The 17944-nt window shown below is 37.4% G+C and overlaps 1 protein-coding gene across 1 annotated transcript in view; it reads left to right on the top strand.

Annotated features, from left to right (window-relative positions):
* VWA8 (von Willebrand factor A domain containing 8) overlaps positions 1-17944 on the top strand; it is a 192823-nt gene that overhangs the window by 29794 nt on the left and 145085 nt on the right. The window contains exons 5-10 of the mRNA XM_032186011.1: positions 4416-4583; positions 6528-6692; positions 7085-7134; positions 7470-7578; positions 10433-10537; positions 16821-16952. Of these exons, the coding sequence (XP_032041902.1) occupies positions 4416-4583; positions 6528-6692; positions 7085-7134; positions 7470-7578; positions 10433-10537; positions 16821-16952 (729 nt within the window). The remainder of the gene's footprint in view (positions 1-4415; positions 4584-6527; positions 6693-7084; positions 7135-7469; positions 7579-10432; positions 10538-16820; positions 16953-17944) is intronic.

Genomic DNA, 17944 nt, shown 5'->3' with positions numbered 1-17944 from the left:
CTATGAGAGCAACACTATATTATAGGTTTCTGCTCTCAGAGAAGAAACTCACTCTGTTACAAGTGCACGTATTCCCTGGTGCAGGTATCCAGGTAACCATCCTTTCAGATCTATAGGGGCACTGGTGGGCGGCAGTGAGCTTGTTTCTTCATCTGATGAGCAAAATAGTCCCTGGCTGCAGTTACAGTAAATCTGAAGATAAGCATTTAACAAATCCCTCTCAGCCTTTTAGCAAGAATTAATACTTTTTATCTCAGGTTTACCATCGCGGCTGCATAATATAACCCCCCTCTGTCAAATTATATTTTATATTAAACGTTTTGAAAAAATGAGGCTAGTGAGAGAGTGAGACAGCACAGCTATTTCTGGGTTTTCATTATAGAATTACGAAGATGAGTTTCTTGGAAGCATCTTTCAAAAAATGATTTTCCGTGACAGATTGCAAACTTATTTTCCTTCTTCTTATTTGTTATGCATTTTAGTTTCCAAACCAATCCATCAATACCCAGATAAAACTGAAATACTGATTCAGAAGATGCCTTGTAGTATGCCTAGCTTATTGCAGAAATTTATTAGTCATTACCAAATAGAATGCATAAATATCGTAGCTTAGCCAGAGATCTGCAGCCATTTTGGTCTTAAGAGCAGACCTTATGCTTTCTAATGTTAATAGTGCCTTTCAGAAGGTCCTTAGAGGTAGATAAGTTGTGTATTTATTTCATTATACTTTGGTGAACAGTTTCCAGTATTTCGGATATGCTTTAAAAATACATGAGAAGCCCAGTTTGTTTAAAGCAAAACAACACAACAACAAAAACCATCACAGTAAATTAGCACCCAGATGACGATGATGTTGATGCTATTGTTGTCATGGGGATTCTTTGATTAAGAAGTGAAGAAGCATGGTTGTGCACTCAGCCATTCCTGAAGCTGATCGTTTTTGGCTACCTGTATGTACCTTTTACAAGCCGTAGCATCCCTTTTGAAGTATTGTACTGAGCAACATAATTTTAAATAAAAACTTTGAATAGTTTCCAAGCTCAGGAATCTGTTTACTTTTTTAAAATGTTAAACCTTTCAACTGATGAGCAGCAGGAAAGACAGTGTACTAGGCTGCTTTTCAAGACTGTGAGAGCTAGAGGAGAACACCTTCTTTCTTGAAGTTAATCATAGAATCATTAAGGTTGGAAAAAACCTCCAAGATCATCTGGTCCAATCATTGCCCTACTACCACTATCACCCACTAAACCATGTCCCTAAGCACCACGTCCAGCCTTTCCTTGAACACCTGCAGGGCCAGTGACTCCACCACCTCCCTGGGCAACCCGTCCCAGTGCCTGACTGCTCTTTCTGAGCAGAAATGTCTCCTCATTGCCAACCTGAACCTCCCCTGACACAACTTGAGGCCATTCCCTCTGGTCCTATCACTGGTTACCTGTGAGAAGAGGCCGACCCCCAGCTCCCCACCCCTTCCTTTCAGGTAGTTGTAGAGAGCAATGAGGTCTCCCCTGAGCCTCCTCTTCCCAGACCAAACACCCCCAGCTCCCCCAGCTGCTCCTCACAGGACTCGTGCTCCAGGCCCCTCACCAGCTTTGTAGCCCTGCTCTGGACACACTTCAGGCCCTCGATGTCCTTCTTGCAGTGAGGGGCCCAAAGCCGAACACAGCACTCACGGTGCGGCCTCACCAGAGCTGAGTACAGGGGGTCAGTCACCTCCCTGGTCCTGTTGCCTACACTATTGCTGATACAAGCCAGGATGCCGTTGGCCTTCTTGGCCACCTGGGCACACTGCTGGCTCATGTTTAGGCAAGCACTGATCAGCACCCACAGATCCTGTTGTATACTTCCTGATATTTGTGGTCTACACCTATACCAGATTATACAAGTCCAGGAGAGTGGCTTGGTGGTGGCCAGGGGCAGTGGGCACCAAGGGGCAGGCAGGAGGCTCCCTCTGAGCACCAGGCAGCACTTCTGTGCTGGGCGGGCGGCTGAGCACTGGCCCAGGCTGCCCAGGGACGCTGTGGGGGCTCCTCCTGGGAGAGCGGCACAAGGCGCCTGCACGGGGCCCTGGGCACCCTGCGCTGGGTACCTGCTGGAGCCAGGGGGGTTGGAGCAGACATCCTTCAGAGCTCCCTTACAGCATCAGCCATGCTGTGATCCTGTGGTAGTGGAAGCCTGTTAATTCAGCAAGCCTTCATCCATAGCATACACGTCTCAACGCAAGTCAACAAGATTCTATGGATACTGAAAATATTTTGAAACCATATGAACAGAATGTGTATTTTCCTCTGGCTAGTAAAACTCGGTCATAAAGTCTTCACAGACGTATAATATGCAGAATCCAACCAACTTGGCAAATAAGATGTTTGTTAAAGCATATTCTGGCTGTATCCCTAAAGTGCGTTTAGACAAAATAGCGCTTTGTTCATGATATTGGACTGGTTGCTGGAGACTCAGGTTTTCTATTCAAGCAGGTTGGAGCAGATTTTTGACTGACCTTTACAGAGAAGAATGTTAGTACAAAATTTGTCCTTCATACAACATTAATGGGATGAAGAGAGGGGAATTTTGTATTGCCCGATAAAGTATGATGTTCTGAATTAACCAATAAAATCAATTCACATGCTGATTGCTTTTGGAAGGAATTAGTGATTCAGTGGAAGGGAAACAATCTCAGGACTACTGCTTGTTTAATGGGGTTATTCCAGGTTCCTCAGATACTGATTATGAAGCTTGATACTAAAAAATGTCAGGGAAGGGAACTTGATCTGGAGATGTGTACTGTACAAGTACAGTACACAATGTCAGTGCATTTTTTCTGTAGTGTGTGCTTTAATCCAGATTAGGTGCAGGAGTTAATACCGTCTTAATAATGATGTTGTGATTTAAAAGCTTACTGTATGGCTAATTTTGCCAGTAGTTGTTTATGCATCCATACTATGCATGAGAGGCAACTAAATTAGTGAGTCTTATAATTTTGTGTTGTCTTTCTCTTCTCAAAGAGGTCTCTGATTCTGCCATGTGCCTTGTACCATGCATCAATTCTGTTACACTGAACTGTTCTTTGTTTCTGTCTTACATTTATCCTTTTGTCCTTTACACATATATTTTTACAAAATTATTTTTGTTCTTTTTGTGTGTGTGTGTGTTTTGGCATCTTTTCATTATTCTTCCTTGTTTCTTCCTTCTGTCTCTCTGTCCCAGTCTTTGAATCTATTATACTCATCAGAAATTTACGTCTTAGATGAAAGTTTCTTAATACATACAAAGCATCACATGAAAGGTTCATCTGTAGGAGTTCATAGAAGATACACTGGAAAGAAATTTCATTCCAACCCCATTTGCCACTGTGCGTGTGTTGAAAATTATGTTAAAATGTAACAGGAATGCAAAGGAAAACTCTTCGGTTGCTCTTGACGTTGCCTGATAGCTACACGTGCCCGATTATTATTTGGCTAAATTTCTGCCAATTTAAAATAGAAAAGAAAACATTAAATTTCAGAATCTTTTACTGTACAGTAAATGTGAATGCTAGTTATGAAGTATAGTTAATTTACTTAAGTGAATGTCATTTACTGCAAGGAAGTCGTGTGGAATCACCAGCACCAGAGTTCAGTTTTACAAGTTGGCTGTACATTAAGCGTTTAATTAAACATACGTATATGAACAACTCATGAAATGAACTATAGAAAATTTCCATCCCAAAGGCACCAAATAATTCACAAGTGAAAGTCTTAAGTTTTTATTCTGTTTTTAGAAAAGACCATGATCAGTCGGGGAATATAATTCTAAAGCTTCTTAATTTTATAATACTTTAAAACATCTGAATATTTATAGCATTATTTTATTTTATGTCCCACACCTGGTTTCAACAGACTTATGTTCATGTCAGACTAAAATAATGTACTGATGATGGAATTACACTGGTATATAACCAGAACAATCCAAATAAATATATAACTTTTTGTTTCTTATCGTTTTAATATGATTGTAAATGTGTGCAACCACCTCAGTGCTCTGTATTCTGTATAAATAGCTATCTGCGAATTGTTGGATGATGTTAAAATACCTGAAAAAATAGTATACGACATCAAAAATAAAAGATGCTACATTTTAATGTATTCCTAGTATATATCAATGTCTGCAATATTTTGATTTTTTTTTCCTGTTGATACAAGACACCAGAACTGATTTTTTTCTGTGTAACAGTTACAAGATAAAAGTCCAGCTCATGAATATAAAGCACTGTTAAGACAATCGGCTGTCATTCTTCATGATCACAACTTCTGTGTATCTTATTGATTCTTGAGAAAATTTGGGAAGTTTGCAAAGTATCTGCAGATTCTTTTTCAGCAGGATTTCACGAGAAACGTAATATTTATTTCTCTCCAACATTGTTTTTTGTTTTCGAAAAGTGTGCAGTTCGTGCAGCCACAGAAGGCAGAATCCTTGTGCTGGAAGGTCTGGAGAAGGCTGAGCGGAACGTCTTGCCGGTGCTAAACAATTTGCTGGAGAATAGGGAAATGCAGCTTGAAGACGGTCGCTTTCTCATGTCTGCAGAACGTTATGACAAACTTCTGCAGGTAGGGAAATGTCATTTGGATTTTCCATTTTTGTCTTCCTATTCTTTCCTGCACTGTTAGGAAGGGGATAGTAGTTACAAGTGAAACGCATGAAATCAGACCCGGTACGTATGTGGAATGTTCTATGGGATGAGATTGGCAGGGTGAAAGCTATGTGAGAAGTCAAATATTCCTTTACGAGTTGCAATTAAAAGATTGTTCTAATCTGTATCCCCTCTGTCCACATGAAAAGCAGTCATCAGTGTTAACATTGTGTGAAGACTGCATGTTTCTTAAATGCAAAAGCAACTGAGAGTAAACAAAATATAGTTGTAAAAAGAGATCGCAGAAAGCGAAAAGAAAGCGTCCCCACAAAGTTCAGAAAATGCTTCAACATCGCAATAATCTTGTTGCTAAGCTTTTAAAATGTTAGAATAACAAAAAGATAGGTCAGTGAATGTGGGCAACACTATAATCCTCAGTGCTGTCTCACCTTTAATTTAGTACAGTATGCATGAACAGCCAATCCAAATTACAGGGAATGGTTAGCGAATTTTCTTTTGATAGGATTTTAGTGTCTGCTGCTGTTGCTACTTTAGCCATTTTCATTTTCTTCAGGCTTTCAGTCCCACTGCTTAAATTTGAGTGGATACATTTCAGTCTTTTGGGGGGCCTCAGTGCATGTCATCAGAAAGTTTCCACTAGTACTCTGTATCCTACTTTCTGTTTGCTGTAGTTTCCAGTCACGTGCCTGTTGGTCTGCTGTAACAGTCTGAACTCTTCTCACTCATGTTTCTGTCTATCATACATAACTGTGGTTGAGTATATGATTCAGACCCAGGTGAAATAAAAGGGAAATTTGCAATAAGCCTTCTCGTTGATCCTGATTACATGAACTAGCCTACGATGCTGTTAGTATTGTAGCAGATTTCTGAAAATATAGTGATATTTCTTATACATCTCATCTCTGGTTACAAGTCTGATCTGTGCCTTTTCTGAAAACAATTTGAAGTATTTATTCAGTAGATAAAATTGTTGGAAGCATTATTATTGAATTTGAAAATGAGCTTTTAAAATGTGATCAAGACTGAAAATGAGAATTCAGATTCAGACAGGACTTGTTTGCAGTTATGCAAAGCATCTTCCTCTTTTCTTTTTTCCTTTTTAACACTTTCCTAATGATAAAATGTTTCAAAATGAGTGCCTCAGGCATACTGCTAATAGATGAATTAAATAAATCTCTTGCTATAATACTAAATCTAATATTATTGGTTTGTTGTTTGGGGAATATGATATTATATAAGCTAATGTCCATTTTCTCTTCTCCTATGTGAATAATTACTAAATAACTGGATCTGCAGGAAGTTTCAAGGAAGACTTGACTGTGATACAGAAAAGCTAAAGGGTGCATTTTTTGTATGCATTAAATCTTTTATAAGACAACAGCTGAAATAAACAACATCAAATTCTTGTGAAGGAGCCTAGTGATAGTTCTGGTTTTGTTATTGCTTACAATAAAGCATATTTTTAAAATGCAACCTTTTTATGCAAATTATAGGTTTTTTGTTTGTTTGTTTGTTTGTTTTCTCAAGGGGGATATGGTAATGCACTTCTAGTGTATCAGAATAAAATAACTGTTTTCATCTGTTGGTTTTCTGTTTTTTGTGAAAGCAAGGTTGTAAAATTGCTTCTGAACTTTGACTATCTGTACAGTCCATGATCAAAGTGCTATCAGCCTGAAAGCTGCACCTAATCAAACATTCTGCCTACATTTGTCTTGGAGAACCTTGCTTTTACGATCCACAAATCAGAATGGTTTAGTGCTTTTGAGACCTTCTGAATGAAAGAGGAGAACAATACCACATTCAGCTTGAAGGACCAGGATTGTTAGTTCATTTGCAGCTTAATCTTGAGGAGTATTTAATGATGTATTTTTTTTCTTCATGTTGCTTTATTTTAATTTAGGAACATACAAAATCAGAGTTAGATGCATGGAAGATTGTTCGGGTTAGTGAAGATTTTCGAGTAATAGCGTTGGGTCTGCCAGTACCTAAATATTCTGGTAACCCTTTGGATCCTCCCCTTCGTTCTAGATTTCAAGCTAGAGATGTTTATCATCTGCCCTTCAAGGTAAGTGTCCTAACAGAAAAGTTGGATTATCTGTACTGAGTAGAGCTAATATTTTGGTGTTATTTTACTTAGCTCACCTCTGAAAAGAATCCCTAAATAATAAATTTATCTTAAATGGCATTTTTCATACTGCTACCTAATAAATTCCTGAAAAGCAGGCTTCAAGTTGCCAAGGAATGCTGCAGCAGAAAAATAACTTCCATAAAACAATAAGAAAGAAAGATTTAATAATATTTCTTTTCATTTGTAAAATTAATTCTCTGCCCAGGAATGAGTAGACTGTTGATATCTAAATTAGAGAAAAAATAGAATATGTCTCATACATCATGAGCTATGACCCGCAGTATGACCCCAAAATGAATTTACCGTATGATCTTATGTTCTATTTTCAGGACCATCTCCAACTATTATATTCAATTGGATCAAACATTTCTGCAGAGAGGTAATTTTTCATAATTAAAAGAAAAAAATAATAATGAAGAAATGTGGTGTCCTTTCAGGATTCCTTGCTATTTTTGTAACCTCTGTCACTACTTAGAGACCAGAACTGAACAAGTTTTTAATATGTGTGGGTGTATGTTCAAACAGCTTTTTATATGCAGCCTACATATAATGAATTCTTAATGCTTTAGAACTTCAATCACACATTACTTATTTGTGCTCAGAGATAGTTTCAGCTTCTTATACTGATCTTATACTGTATTTAACTTTTTAGGCTTTAGTATTTTAAATATAGATGGCATGTATAAAACTCTGTAATTATTTTTTCCTTTGCAGAATTTCTCAGCTCCTGTCTTTTGCTACAACTCTCTGCTCTCAAGAATCTTCTACATTGGGACTTCCAGATTTTCCTTTAGACAGCTTATCGGCTGCAGTTCAGATTTTGGTATGTGCATACACATGTGCTGTGAAAATGAATGAGCTTAAGATTTCTTAGAATTAGAGCTGGATTATTCATGCTGTTGGAAGAAGATTAACGAGAACATTTAAAACAAAAAAAATGGTTTGTGGGATAATACTTTAAGCAAGTATGTAGCATAATATTGTAGGACAAAGTATGGCATTACACAAGATTTTTGAAATGATGGAGTACATCTGAGCGTTCAAAATAATGTTTTTATTCTGCTTGATCAACTAATGTGACTTCAGGAGCATTTGCAGTGTATCTGATGACAGTGAGGTTGCCATCTAAGCCCCCCTTTTAGTCAGTGGAGAGGAATAAGCACTTTTAGGCTGTGCTTTCTCTGATTTACTAGTATGGTGTAAATCATAATGACTCCATTCATTACAAGTACACCGACTACCCTCCTGTAACACCTAAAAGGACCAACTAGTTCCAATGTGGGTACACCTCTGTCTGAGACAGTTAAGTAGTAAGAGATAAATCCCATGTTAGGTCTTCAGGTTAGCTGGTGGATTTAGACTAAACGTAGACGTGGAGGTTATCTGAAGATGCATGCTGTGCATACTTGAAGAAACACTACTTCCTGACAGCTACACTCCGCAGGGAAATATAATGACCATACACTTCCTAGCTTCATGGTGGCAGATGCATTGGGTCAGGCCTAAAGCTATGGCAGTCTGTCTGCTTTCCCTAACAGCCTGTTGTCCCTTGGTCTTTATAATTGCTTGGTAAAAAGTTACGGTGAAAAAAGGTGACTCCTGAGGGAAGTCAGGGAGATGAGATCTGATAAAGAAAGAGAAGGGCAGGTACACTTTTGTTTGCAGGAAGATGTGGTCAGCCCAGGAGGGTGAAATACCAGGACAGCTTCTCAAACCTTCTCTCCAAGGTGCAAGTGTCTGTTGTATCTCCTGTGCAATCATCTTACCTGTGGTACTGCTCAGTGGCAGTTTACTCCTACATCTTTTATTGGATTATACACATTAAAAGATGTCGCTTGTATTACTGCTGTGCTTAGTACCCTCAGCTGTGATCTAGAAGGACATTGTGCCTGGTACTTACAGACCTAATTTTTGTCTGAATTAGTGATATTGCATCAAATAGTATGAGGTGATTAAGATTCAAGTTTAGAGAAGTGAAACAGTATTTGAAGGGCTTTTGGAAAGAAATACATGATGTATTTTAAAATAAATTGCAACTTTTTATTCTTTGAGCCCTGTAGTGAAAAATTATTTTTAAATGAATGCCAGATGGCTTTCAGAGTAATGGAAAGAAAATGAGCCGTAAGCTATTATCTAAACTATGGAATGAAGGAAGCATTTTATTTTACATTAGAGAATGTGAAATGTTATCATTGTATGACAGTGTCTTTTTTGGATAGACCAGAGCTGTTTCTTTTAGAATTAGTTTTAATCACTCCGTTTTCTAAGCCAACTGTTCTCACTGATTCTAGCTAGAGTGTTTTTCCATCACACCAGGTCACTGTCATCCTCCACTTTTAACTAGGTTGACTTAACCATATAGCAGTGTGGAATGAATACATTGTAAAGATTGTCTCCTTCTGTTATGGATTCATGTTGTCCAAAAACGTGTTTCCTAAGTTGAAAACTCCTGCCTACTGAAAGGGAGAGTTTTTTATAGGGTGCTGTTCTGAAGAGGCTAATTTTGGATGTGCCACTGTAATCATTAATTTGAGGTAATGTGGACAAATTATGTGTTATGTTTTCTATCTATATAAAGCACTTTTAAAATGTAATAGCGGGCTCTCTGATCCTTCAGGCAACACATTTACTACAACGCCCTTAAATCATTTATTTTTACTAATGCTTTTTTAATATGGAACATTATAAATAGTATTACTGATTGTAAGTATGAATTGAATTATGCATTTCATAAAATATGCATCTCCTTATTTCATTTCTGAGCAACTCTTCTCCTCTTTGGTTGAATGTTTGTGTAATCCAAGTTTGTAATTGAAAATTGGTTGATTTTATTTGAGTTACAATACTTATTTCAGTCCACTGACTAACTGTTTTTCCACTGGTGTTGCCCACATTTAGTCCTTAACAATTTTCAAGTCTTCTGGAAAACAAACGGTCAGGCATTACTTCAGCAATTTTGAAGCACCTTTTTCCACCATGAAAGGATTTGTGTGTATGTTTCTTGACTATTCATAAAAGTACTTTCATTTCTTTCACTATTACTGTGGCAAAATAACTGGAATATTTGTCTAGTTCAGTTAACAGAGGGAAGAATTGCTACTTATAATGAGCAAGGAGGTGTGAAACATTGTTTTCATTTTTTTATGCAAGCATACTTTGTAACTCACTTCAAAGCAAGCCAAATTTTGATCAATGGTTCAGAATCTTCTAGGAATTGATTTGTTAAGCAGAATCTGTATAGTATAATTGAATTAGAATTCAATACTAGAAATTGCTGTGAATGAATAGAAGATTACTGTAATACAGATTTCTTGTCATACAGAATCTTTTCTAGTGATACTATGAAACTCAGTTACATGTGGTGGGATTTGTTTCTCCTAATCTGAAATGGCTTTACATGTCTGAGCTAGTCACTACAGCTTCCATTTATGAACAGGAGAGAAAGTAATTTTTGGGTCATAGTTTACCTAACCTATTTTAGACATTTACGTTATAATGAATTGAACAAGCAAAATGCGTACGTTGACATCTGAGCAACTACAGGATGTGGTAGTCATTTGTTTATTGCCCTTAGATTTTTATTTTAAGCTTAGCACTATATTGGATTTTGAGGTTAATAGCTGATAAAGAAATAGCCAATCTTTTTTCTTTTTGTTTGTATTTTTAATTTGAATTAGGATTCCTTTCCTATGATGTCAGTCCAGCATATTGTTGAACGGCTTTACCCCTATAATGTTTTCCTTGGAAAGGAAGGCAGGACTGCAGTCAAAGATGCACTAAAAGTAAGTATTGCATATTGTAATTCCAGGAAAAGATGGATTATGACAGTCATTCTCCTGACTAATGCTTCTTCATTAGCTCAGTTTGAAAAAACAAAAGAAACAAACAAAAACAAGTAATCTAAATGGTTACATTATTGCTGATGCTAATTAAAAAAAAAAAAAAAAAACAAAAAAAAAAAAAAAACACAACAAGGCAAACAAAAAAACATAAGCTCATAGATTCCATTATAGTGATAGGTGAACTCTCAATGTTGTATAGAATATTTAGACCTCAGTTAAAGACTACATAAAATACAGAAGTGCTTGTTTAATTTGAAAGTAGCTATTTACATGGTTAAGGTAGTCAAATGCTTAAAAAATGCCTTTTGCCTGTGACCTTTATGAGGAGATAATAAAATAAAAAAAAGAGATGATGTGACGAAAAACGCATTTCGTATAGCATGGTTAAAGGTTATATTGTCTGGTTTTAGTCTGTATTAGCCTTTTACTGTTTGTTTTTGATCAGATGTGGTGTTGTTTTGGCCATGCTTGATAATAATAGCTTATCAAATGTAATTAGGCTGGGTTTTTCTATTCCTTCTTTCAAAAATTTAGCAAATTTTTGAATGCATTGTAAGGAGTTACTGCAAATTAACATTTGCAGCCTAGAGCATCTTACCCAGTTTTTTCAGTCATGAAAAATAGAAGTTATTTGTACCTGCATATTTAGAAATGCTTGACTTAGTGGTCTTAGTAGCTTAGTAGCTGTTTTTCCTGAAACCATGCCCATGTGTCAGGGAAATGATTGTAGTCTCTCCCTGCTGCCATTTCCTGAATACTGCCTTTTGGCATGGGAGCTTAGTTCTGTGTTCCCTGTGTAGCCAGGCTGATTTGCTCATTTTCATGAGTTTCGGGATGGACAGTCCTTGCGTTTGAAGGAGATCCTGCTAGTTTTCACAGGCCTTCAGAGCCCTTCCCTGTGGGATCATACCTGTCACTTCCCTGAACAAGCCGGTCTCGTTCCCTGAACTGCAGGATCTGCTCCTTGTTTGTGATTAGCAGAGCCATCTGTGCATCACTGTGCATGGCCACTGCAGCACCTGTGTTAAGAAGCTATTCCAGGAAACCTTCAGAAATCTTGATTGAGTGTGTCATGTGGTGTTGCCCGTCCAGCACATTTCAGGGTGAATGAAATTGCCTGCAAGAACCAGGATCTGGATGGAAATGCAGATTTCTGTCTGTTAACAAAGCAGTAACAGTCACTCCTGTTCTCAATATGCCTTTATTTGACATTTTTTGTGTTATGTTTCCTCTATCAATTATACATAGTGCATGTCTTAATATTCTGTACCATCAGCCTCTTTCGTTTTCCATTACTTTTAATGAATTTTGTGTTGCGTGTGCTTTTGCTTCCATTGTAAGACAGGTGGATTTGAATAGTAAAATCTTATTCAGTGACTGTCTACTGTTAAACACCTCCTTATCACTTGAACATCTCTGTGTTAATTTTCAATTTTTTGGATATTCTTCCTCAGCATTAGTTTTACAAGCTTGTCCCTTTATATCACCACGTCCATATAATAGAATATTATTCTGTTCGCACACAACATATAGCGCTAAGCAGAGAATCTTAAAAAATGCAGAAAATAGCTGGTTGTACTGAGGAACTCCTGTTTATAATGATATTTTAGCAGTAGCAGTGCCAGAACTGTATTAAACATGAATAAGAAATGATTTTTTTCCATCCCACAAGAAATGTAAGGGAGAGGAGTCTGGCAGAAGCAAGGTGATTTATTATTCTACCCTCCTACAGATTTCCAAAAAGCATCCAGCTAATGTTTGCCACTGAAAACTGTTTTTTCTGTGTAACAGGATACAGTTGGGGAATATTAATTTTAGCTAGGAAGGATTGAGAGTTGAAAAATGGTATACTTGAAATGTATTTGCAGTTGATAAGTTGATTTGTGAGGACTGAATCACTGTTTAACATTACCTAATGTTTAAAGAAAACAAAATCAAATTTCATATACATTTCAAAATGTAAAGTTTAGACATCTGAGTTGGAGACAGACATGGGGAAGTAGTGATCTCCCTGCTAATGAATCTTATTTTCAGGATATTGCCTGTTTCAGTCAGCAGCCAAAGATGAGAAGTGAGGTAGATGGCAGTTAGGCTGAACAGCAACTTCTGGCAGCTGTTAGAACCTGCGTATGTTTCTGGAAGATTTTCTATCCACCACGCACTGTCTTCCCAACCATAATCTTCATCTTAGGTAAATCTTTTCCATATATGCCTTCTTGTTCACTGGGACTCCACCACGTCCTGGGTATTTCTCATAATTCTAACTCTTGATTGTCAATTAATATGAACTATTGACTTACACCTTCCCTGCGATTAAAATTAATTTGTTACAGAATTAGTCTCGGAAGCATAAAGATCCTTTGAAATGCAAATCTCTTGTTGAGTGGATCTGGATGGAGTTAAACTTGTCGTAGGTTTAATTCAGGCTATCTGTCTGCCAACTTTTTCGTATAATGTAAATGTGGCTCCTTGTGTCAAACTAGTTTGTGTTGAATAAAGTGTTCCTTGATTGCACACTAATCCAGCATCAGCAGTGATCATGAGAGCTGCTTATAAAGGTCGTTTGTACAAGGACTGTAGTTGGCAACATTCGTTATTCATTAGATTATTAATTTGTGATAAACAGGACAAATATACCAAAACAGATTTGAGAATGATGTGCCTTTGGGTACCCATATATGAAGTCACTGCATTTGGGAAACTGCATCAATTTCTATTCTGAAAGAAGATTTTAAATGTAGGAGCTCTTACAAAGGAAAGCATGACTTGATTTGAATTTTGGCCTTTAAAAATTATTCTATACATGAAATACTGGCATGACAAATTATTTTGACTGACAGATGAACATTTGAAATGCAATTCTGAGAAATAAGTCAAGAAGTTATATAACCTAAGCTTTTCCTTTAGAAGATTTAGATGTTGATAAATCACCAGCTTCAAGGAAAACAGCCTTCAGTGAAACATTCCTGAACAGTGAGCTTAAGTACATATGATGGTCTCTCACAGTCATGAAGTTTTCTTCCCTAGGTGCTATTATTGATAGGCATTTATAGAATTGGTCATCTGTATGGCAGTTGAGTTGGGTGGCTCACAAGAGGCTGCAGCTGTTCTGTATTCATTTCTTCATTGTTCAATAAGTTTTCAGTATTTTACTTCAGGTTCATCTGGGATTCGTGTTTTGACTTTTTAATTCTCACATGCCTTTTGCAGGGTTGCTTTTTTACTGTATAGGAAACATCCACTGTTTTATTTTATTTTTTAAAAAACTTCCAATGAAGAGAATCCTCCTATTAGATTTCAGAAACAACACATAGATGGGATTTGTTTTACTAAATGAGCAGCAGATCCCTTTTAGTTTACTGTCCAAGTGTTTAACTTTGCTCTAAGAACCATCTAGAATTTTTCTTAATGGTTTCATGTACTGATTAATTTTGCATTTAGGGTCTTAATCTTATATCAGGTATGAGCTTGTTTATTCCCTTTGACTCGTTTTTTCTTTTTTGTTTTCATTTTTTTCTTTGCACATCCTCTTTAACGTTGCCTGACCTCTTCCTCGAAATCTGTTTCCCTGCTTCACAGTAGGGAACCCCTTCAAACTAAAGAGGTACTCTCTCACGGAGAGTGGACCAATCCTTCAGAAACTTGGAATTGTTTTTCTTGTTCTGCTCAGTCTAAGATCTTTCTGTTGCAAATTGTCGTCTAAGGAAGGAATTGTTTCTGTTCTATCCCTCTACGTGACAAGCCCCTCTCCTCCCCCAGTCATTTATAATCTTTGGGTTTTTGCATTAATGAATGCTCTTGGTGCCAATACATACCATTGCAGTGGAACCTCTCCTTCAGACTTTCCCCATCTATCCTATCTTATGCTTGCAGTTCAGAGTTTGCTTGTAAAACAGTTCAGTCTCCTTCTTGCTTGAAAAAAACTTTTTCCCTCCGGTGAAGAGAATCTTCAGCAAAGATCAGTTGCTTCTGGATGCCTGCACATCTCTTTTTGAACAGCTTTGCTGTCCTGTGGGTTCAACAGAGTGGCTATCTGCAAATATGTCTCATTTAACCTCTCTCTTCCTTTGACCAGGTGGAGCACCAGAGTATTCTTTGCAGTTTCCCTTCTGAGATAGTACTGATCACTAGATGCTTCCAAGAGTTCAGAACTCCTCTTATTCCTTGTTTTGATTTTCGTAGCATGCCTATTCTCATATGTTTCTAGGCATGCAGAATGTGGCCTGATGGTTGCGGACTGCCAAACCTCTTCTCTTGTTTTAGGTGGCTAGTTTGTTCTTTTTTTTTTTTTTCTTTCCTCTTGAGTCTGAGGCAATGCGGCTGCCCATTTCTGGTTCTCCAAGTAAGTGTATCCCAAACTTACTGATACTGAATGTACTCAATAGTTGTCCTTCCAAGCCACAAACATTTTTTCCTTTGCAACTATCAACTTGGATTCTATATAGAGGAAGTCATTTCCTGCTCAGACAAACTCGATGTGCTGTACATCCATTTCATGCCACTTTCTGATTCCATATCTAGCTATTGTAATTCTAAAAGAACTACGGCAGAGGTCTGTTGCATCCTGAAAGCCACAAAGAGTTGTCTTGTTTGTTTGCTTCTCCTGTCCAGGTGTAAATGTGGTAATTTATTTAATTACTAAATTATCCAGTTCAGCGGCATCTCTGTGCTAAAAAGTGATGATTCAAATGTGTCACACAAATTCAGTAAAGATCTGCAGAGAATGACAGCTATCTTTCAATTTTTGACCCTGCTCTGGGGTCTGAAAGATGAGCTGTAGGACCCTCAACAACATTAATAAATACATAAAATCACCTTCAGAATTTTAGACTCCCAAGACCTTTATGTGCCAGATCTCCCACTGCTGTCTCCACATCATCACTGATTGACACAGAGGCTGCTGATACAGATAACCTTACAGCTTGCTCAGTTATTTCTTCTGTTGGTATCTGAGTAGGGGATTTTAATGTACAGTTTGTGGTTTTGTGTACAAGCAGATTTGACCCCATCCAAAATGCCATTAAATTACCAAGAATATTAAAATTTCCTAATGAACGTGAGAGTGAGAACATCTGCAGTTCGTTTCACAGAACCATAGTTTGCGCATTTCTTCGAATCACAGGATGAGGTACTACTATGATTCAGGCATTCGTTTTTGCTGCTGCTGTATAAATATTTAATGGCATCTGAAGCTGTTATACTAAAAATACAGTTTGGGGCAGTCTTTCGCTAAAGTAAATGTACCTTAAACTCAAGTTTAAACTGGAAATTTATATCGGCTTTTGCTCCAGAGTGGAAATTTACAAACTGATGAAGAGCCAAAGTGTCTGTATGAATGCATTTCAGTTTTCTTTCTAAACTTTAATAGGCAGTGCTGTGAATACTGGTAGTAATAAAACCACATACTTTTAAAGAATTATTTCACTTTAGTGACTTCTGTTTAACTTTTCTTCTAAGGAGTTGGACTGATACTTCTTTTTCTCCTGTTGTTTCAGCTTTCACTCTGTTGAATAAAAAGGCACCGAGCCTTTGGTAGTTTTAGTGGGGTATTTTGGTGCTTGAGCCCCCCTGATAATGACTTCCCCTTCACAACAAAATAGACTTTTTATAGGATTTTTTAAATGGTTTTCATGCTTTCTCTATACAGCATAAAATACAGTACAATGCTCAAAAGGAGATTGGGAAGACAAAAGTCTATTTCTTTATCTTTGTTATACCAAGAACATGCTGTGAAGGCTTAATTTGTACAGGTTATCCTCAGTTTTTGCCATGTGATAAGGCTGCGGGGCTACATAAATGTAATGTTTGATGGTTATTTTTATTGGCAGCCAGAAATTGAAATCTGCAGTTGGTTATAATGGCCTGCAAAGGTAGGTGTTCTATTATTGCATTTGCTAAAGTCTATCATCCATTTCTCTTATAATTTCAGTCTGAATAAGACTGCAAAGTCTCTGTATGTCATTTTAAATTTACATCTGTCATTACAGTCAGAATAAGTAAATGGTAGGTCTTTTTGGTTCGGTTTTAATGAATATGTAAAATATATAGGCTGTCAAGAAAGTGAACACAGGTACGTGAAGTAAAGTGAAGTTTAAGTAAATGGATTTAGGACTTCACAGGAAATTAATATTGAGTATGTTTCTGACCCTGTTATTGGAAGTACCAGATTTAAACAAGAAAATTGTATTTAATAATTAATTCCTCCAAACCTCTATTTTTACAGCGTTTTGAGCTTCAAGACTCAAAAAGCCATTTGCGCCCAAGAAGGATTACAAAAGTAGAAAGTGTGCCAGGAAACAAACCCTTCAAGGCTGATGTAACGGTCCAGATCGGTGAAAAGGAAGTGACATTCCAGGTAAGAATTCATATATTCATAAAACTCTATTTTGTTATCATAAACTTACTCAGGAATTTAACAGTTACACTTGGTACTGAAACTCATTTGCACTGAATATTTAATTTTTGGTAGTGTAACATTTTATTTCATTTTATACGTGCCCTTGTGTCCAAGAAGGCCAGTGGTATCCTTGAGATGCCTTAGAAAGAGTATGGGCAGCCAGACAAGAGAAGTTATGCTCCTGCTTCTGCTCAGCCCTGGTAAGGCCACACCTGGAGTACTGTGTCCAGTTCTGGGCTCCCCAGTCCAAGAGGGACATGGAGCCACAGGAGAGCCCAGCTGAGGGCTATGGAGATGATTAGGGAACTGGAGCATCTCTCTTATGAGGAAAGGCTGAGAGAGCTGGGCCTGGTTAGCCTGGAGACGAGAAGACTGAGAAGGGATTTTATCGGTGTATATAGATGTCTGAAGAGATGGTGTCAAGGCGATGGGGTCTGACTAGTGCCCTGTGTAAGGACAAGAAGCAATGTGCACACGCTCAAACACAGGAAGTTCGATTTGAATATGAGGAAAAACGTATTTACTCTGAGGGTGGTGGCACACTGGAACAGGTTGCCCGGAGAGGTTGTAGAATTTCCTTTTCTTGAGATACTCAAAACTTGCCTGGACATGATGCTGTGCATACTTGAGCAGGTGGGTTTGACTAGATGATCTCAAGAGGTCCCTTCCAACTTCAACTGTTCTCTGATTTTATGATTTATTAGAGCATGTTGATAAGCAATAAGATTATGGATAAGAAATATTTTATTTTTATATAAATGAGTCACATGTAGGAAAGTACAAGTTTAAGTATATCATGATAAAGCAAGTGCTGAAAAATGGATGAAAGGAAAATCTCTAATGCAATAAAAAAGCAAGTAATTTAGAATAATAGAGTACTTGTGATGCTCTTGGTGCTGCTTTCCCTTTTTTCTTTAATATAGCAATAGTCTGTCTATACTTCAAATAAA

This window comes from Aythya fuligula, chromosome 1 (assembly GCF_009819795.1).
Source record: "Aythya fuligula isolate bAytFul2 chromosome 1, bAytFul2.pri, whole genome shotgun sequence".
NCBI lineage: Eukaryota > Metazoa > Chordata > Aves > Anseriformes > Anatidae > Aythya > Aythya fuligula.
Note: the sequence above shows the minus strand (reverse complement) of the source record. Positions and strands in the feature narration are given on the sequence as shown.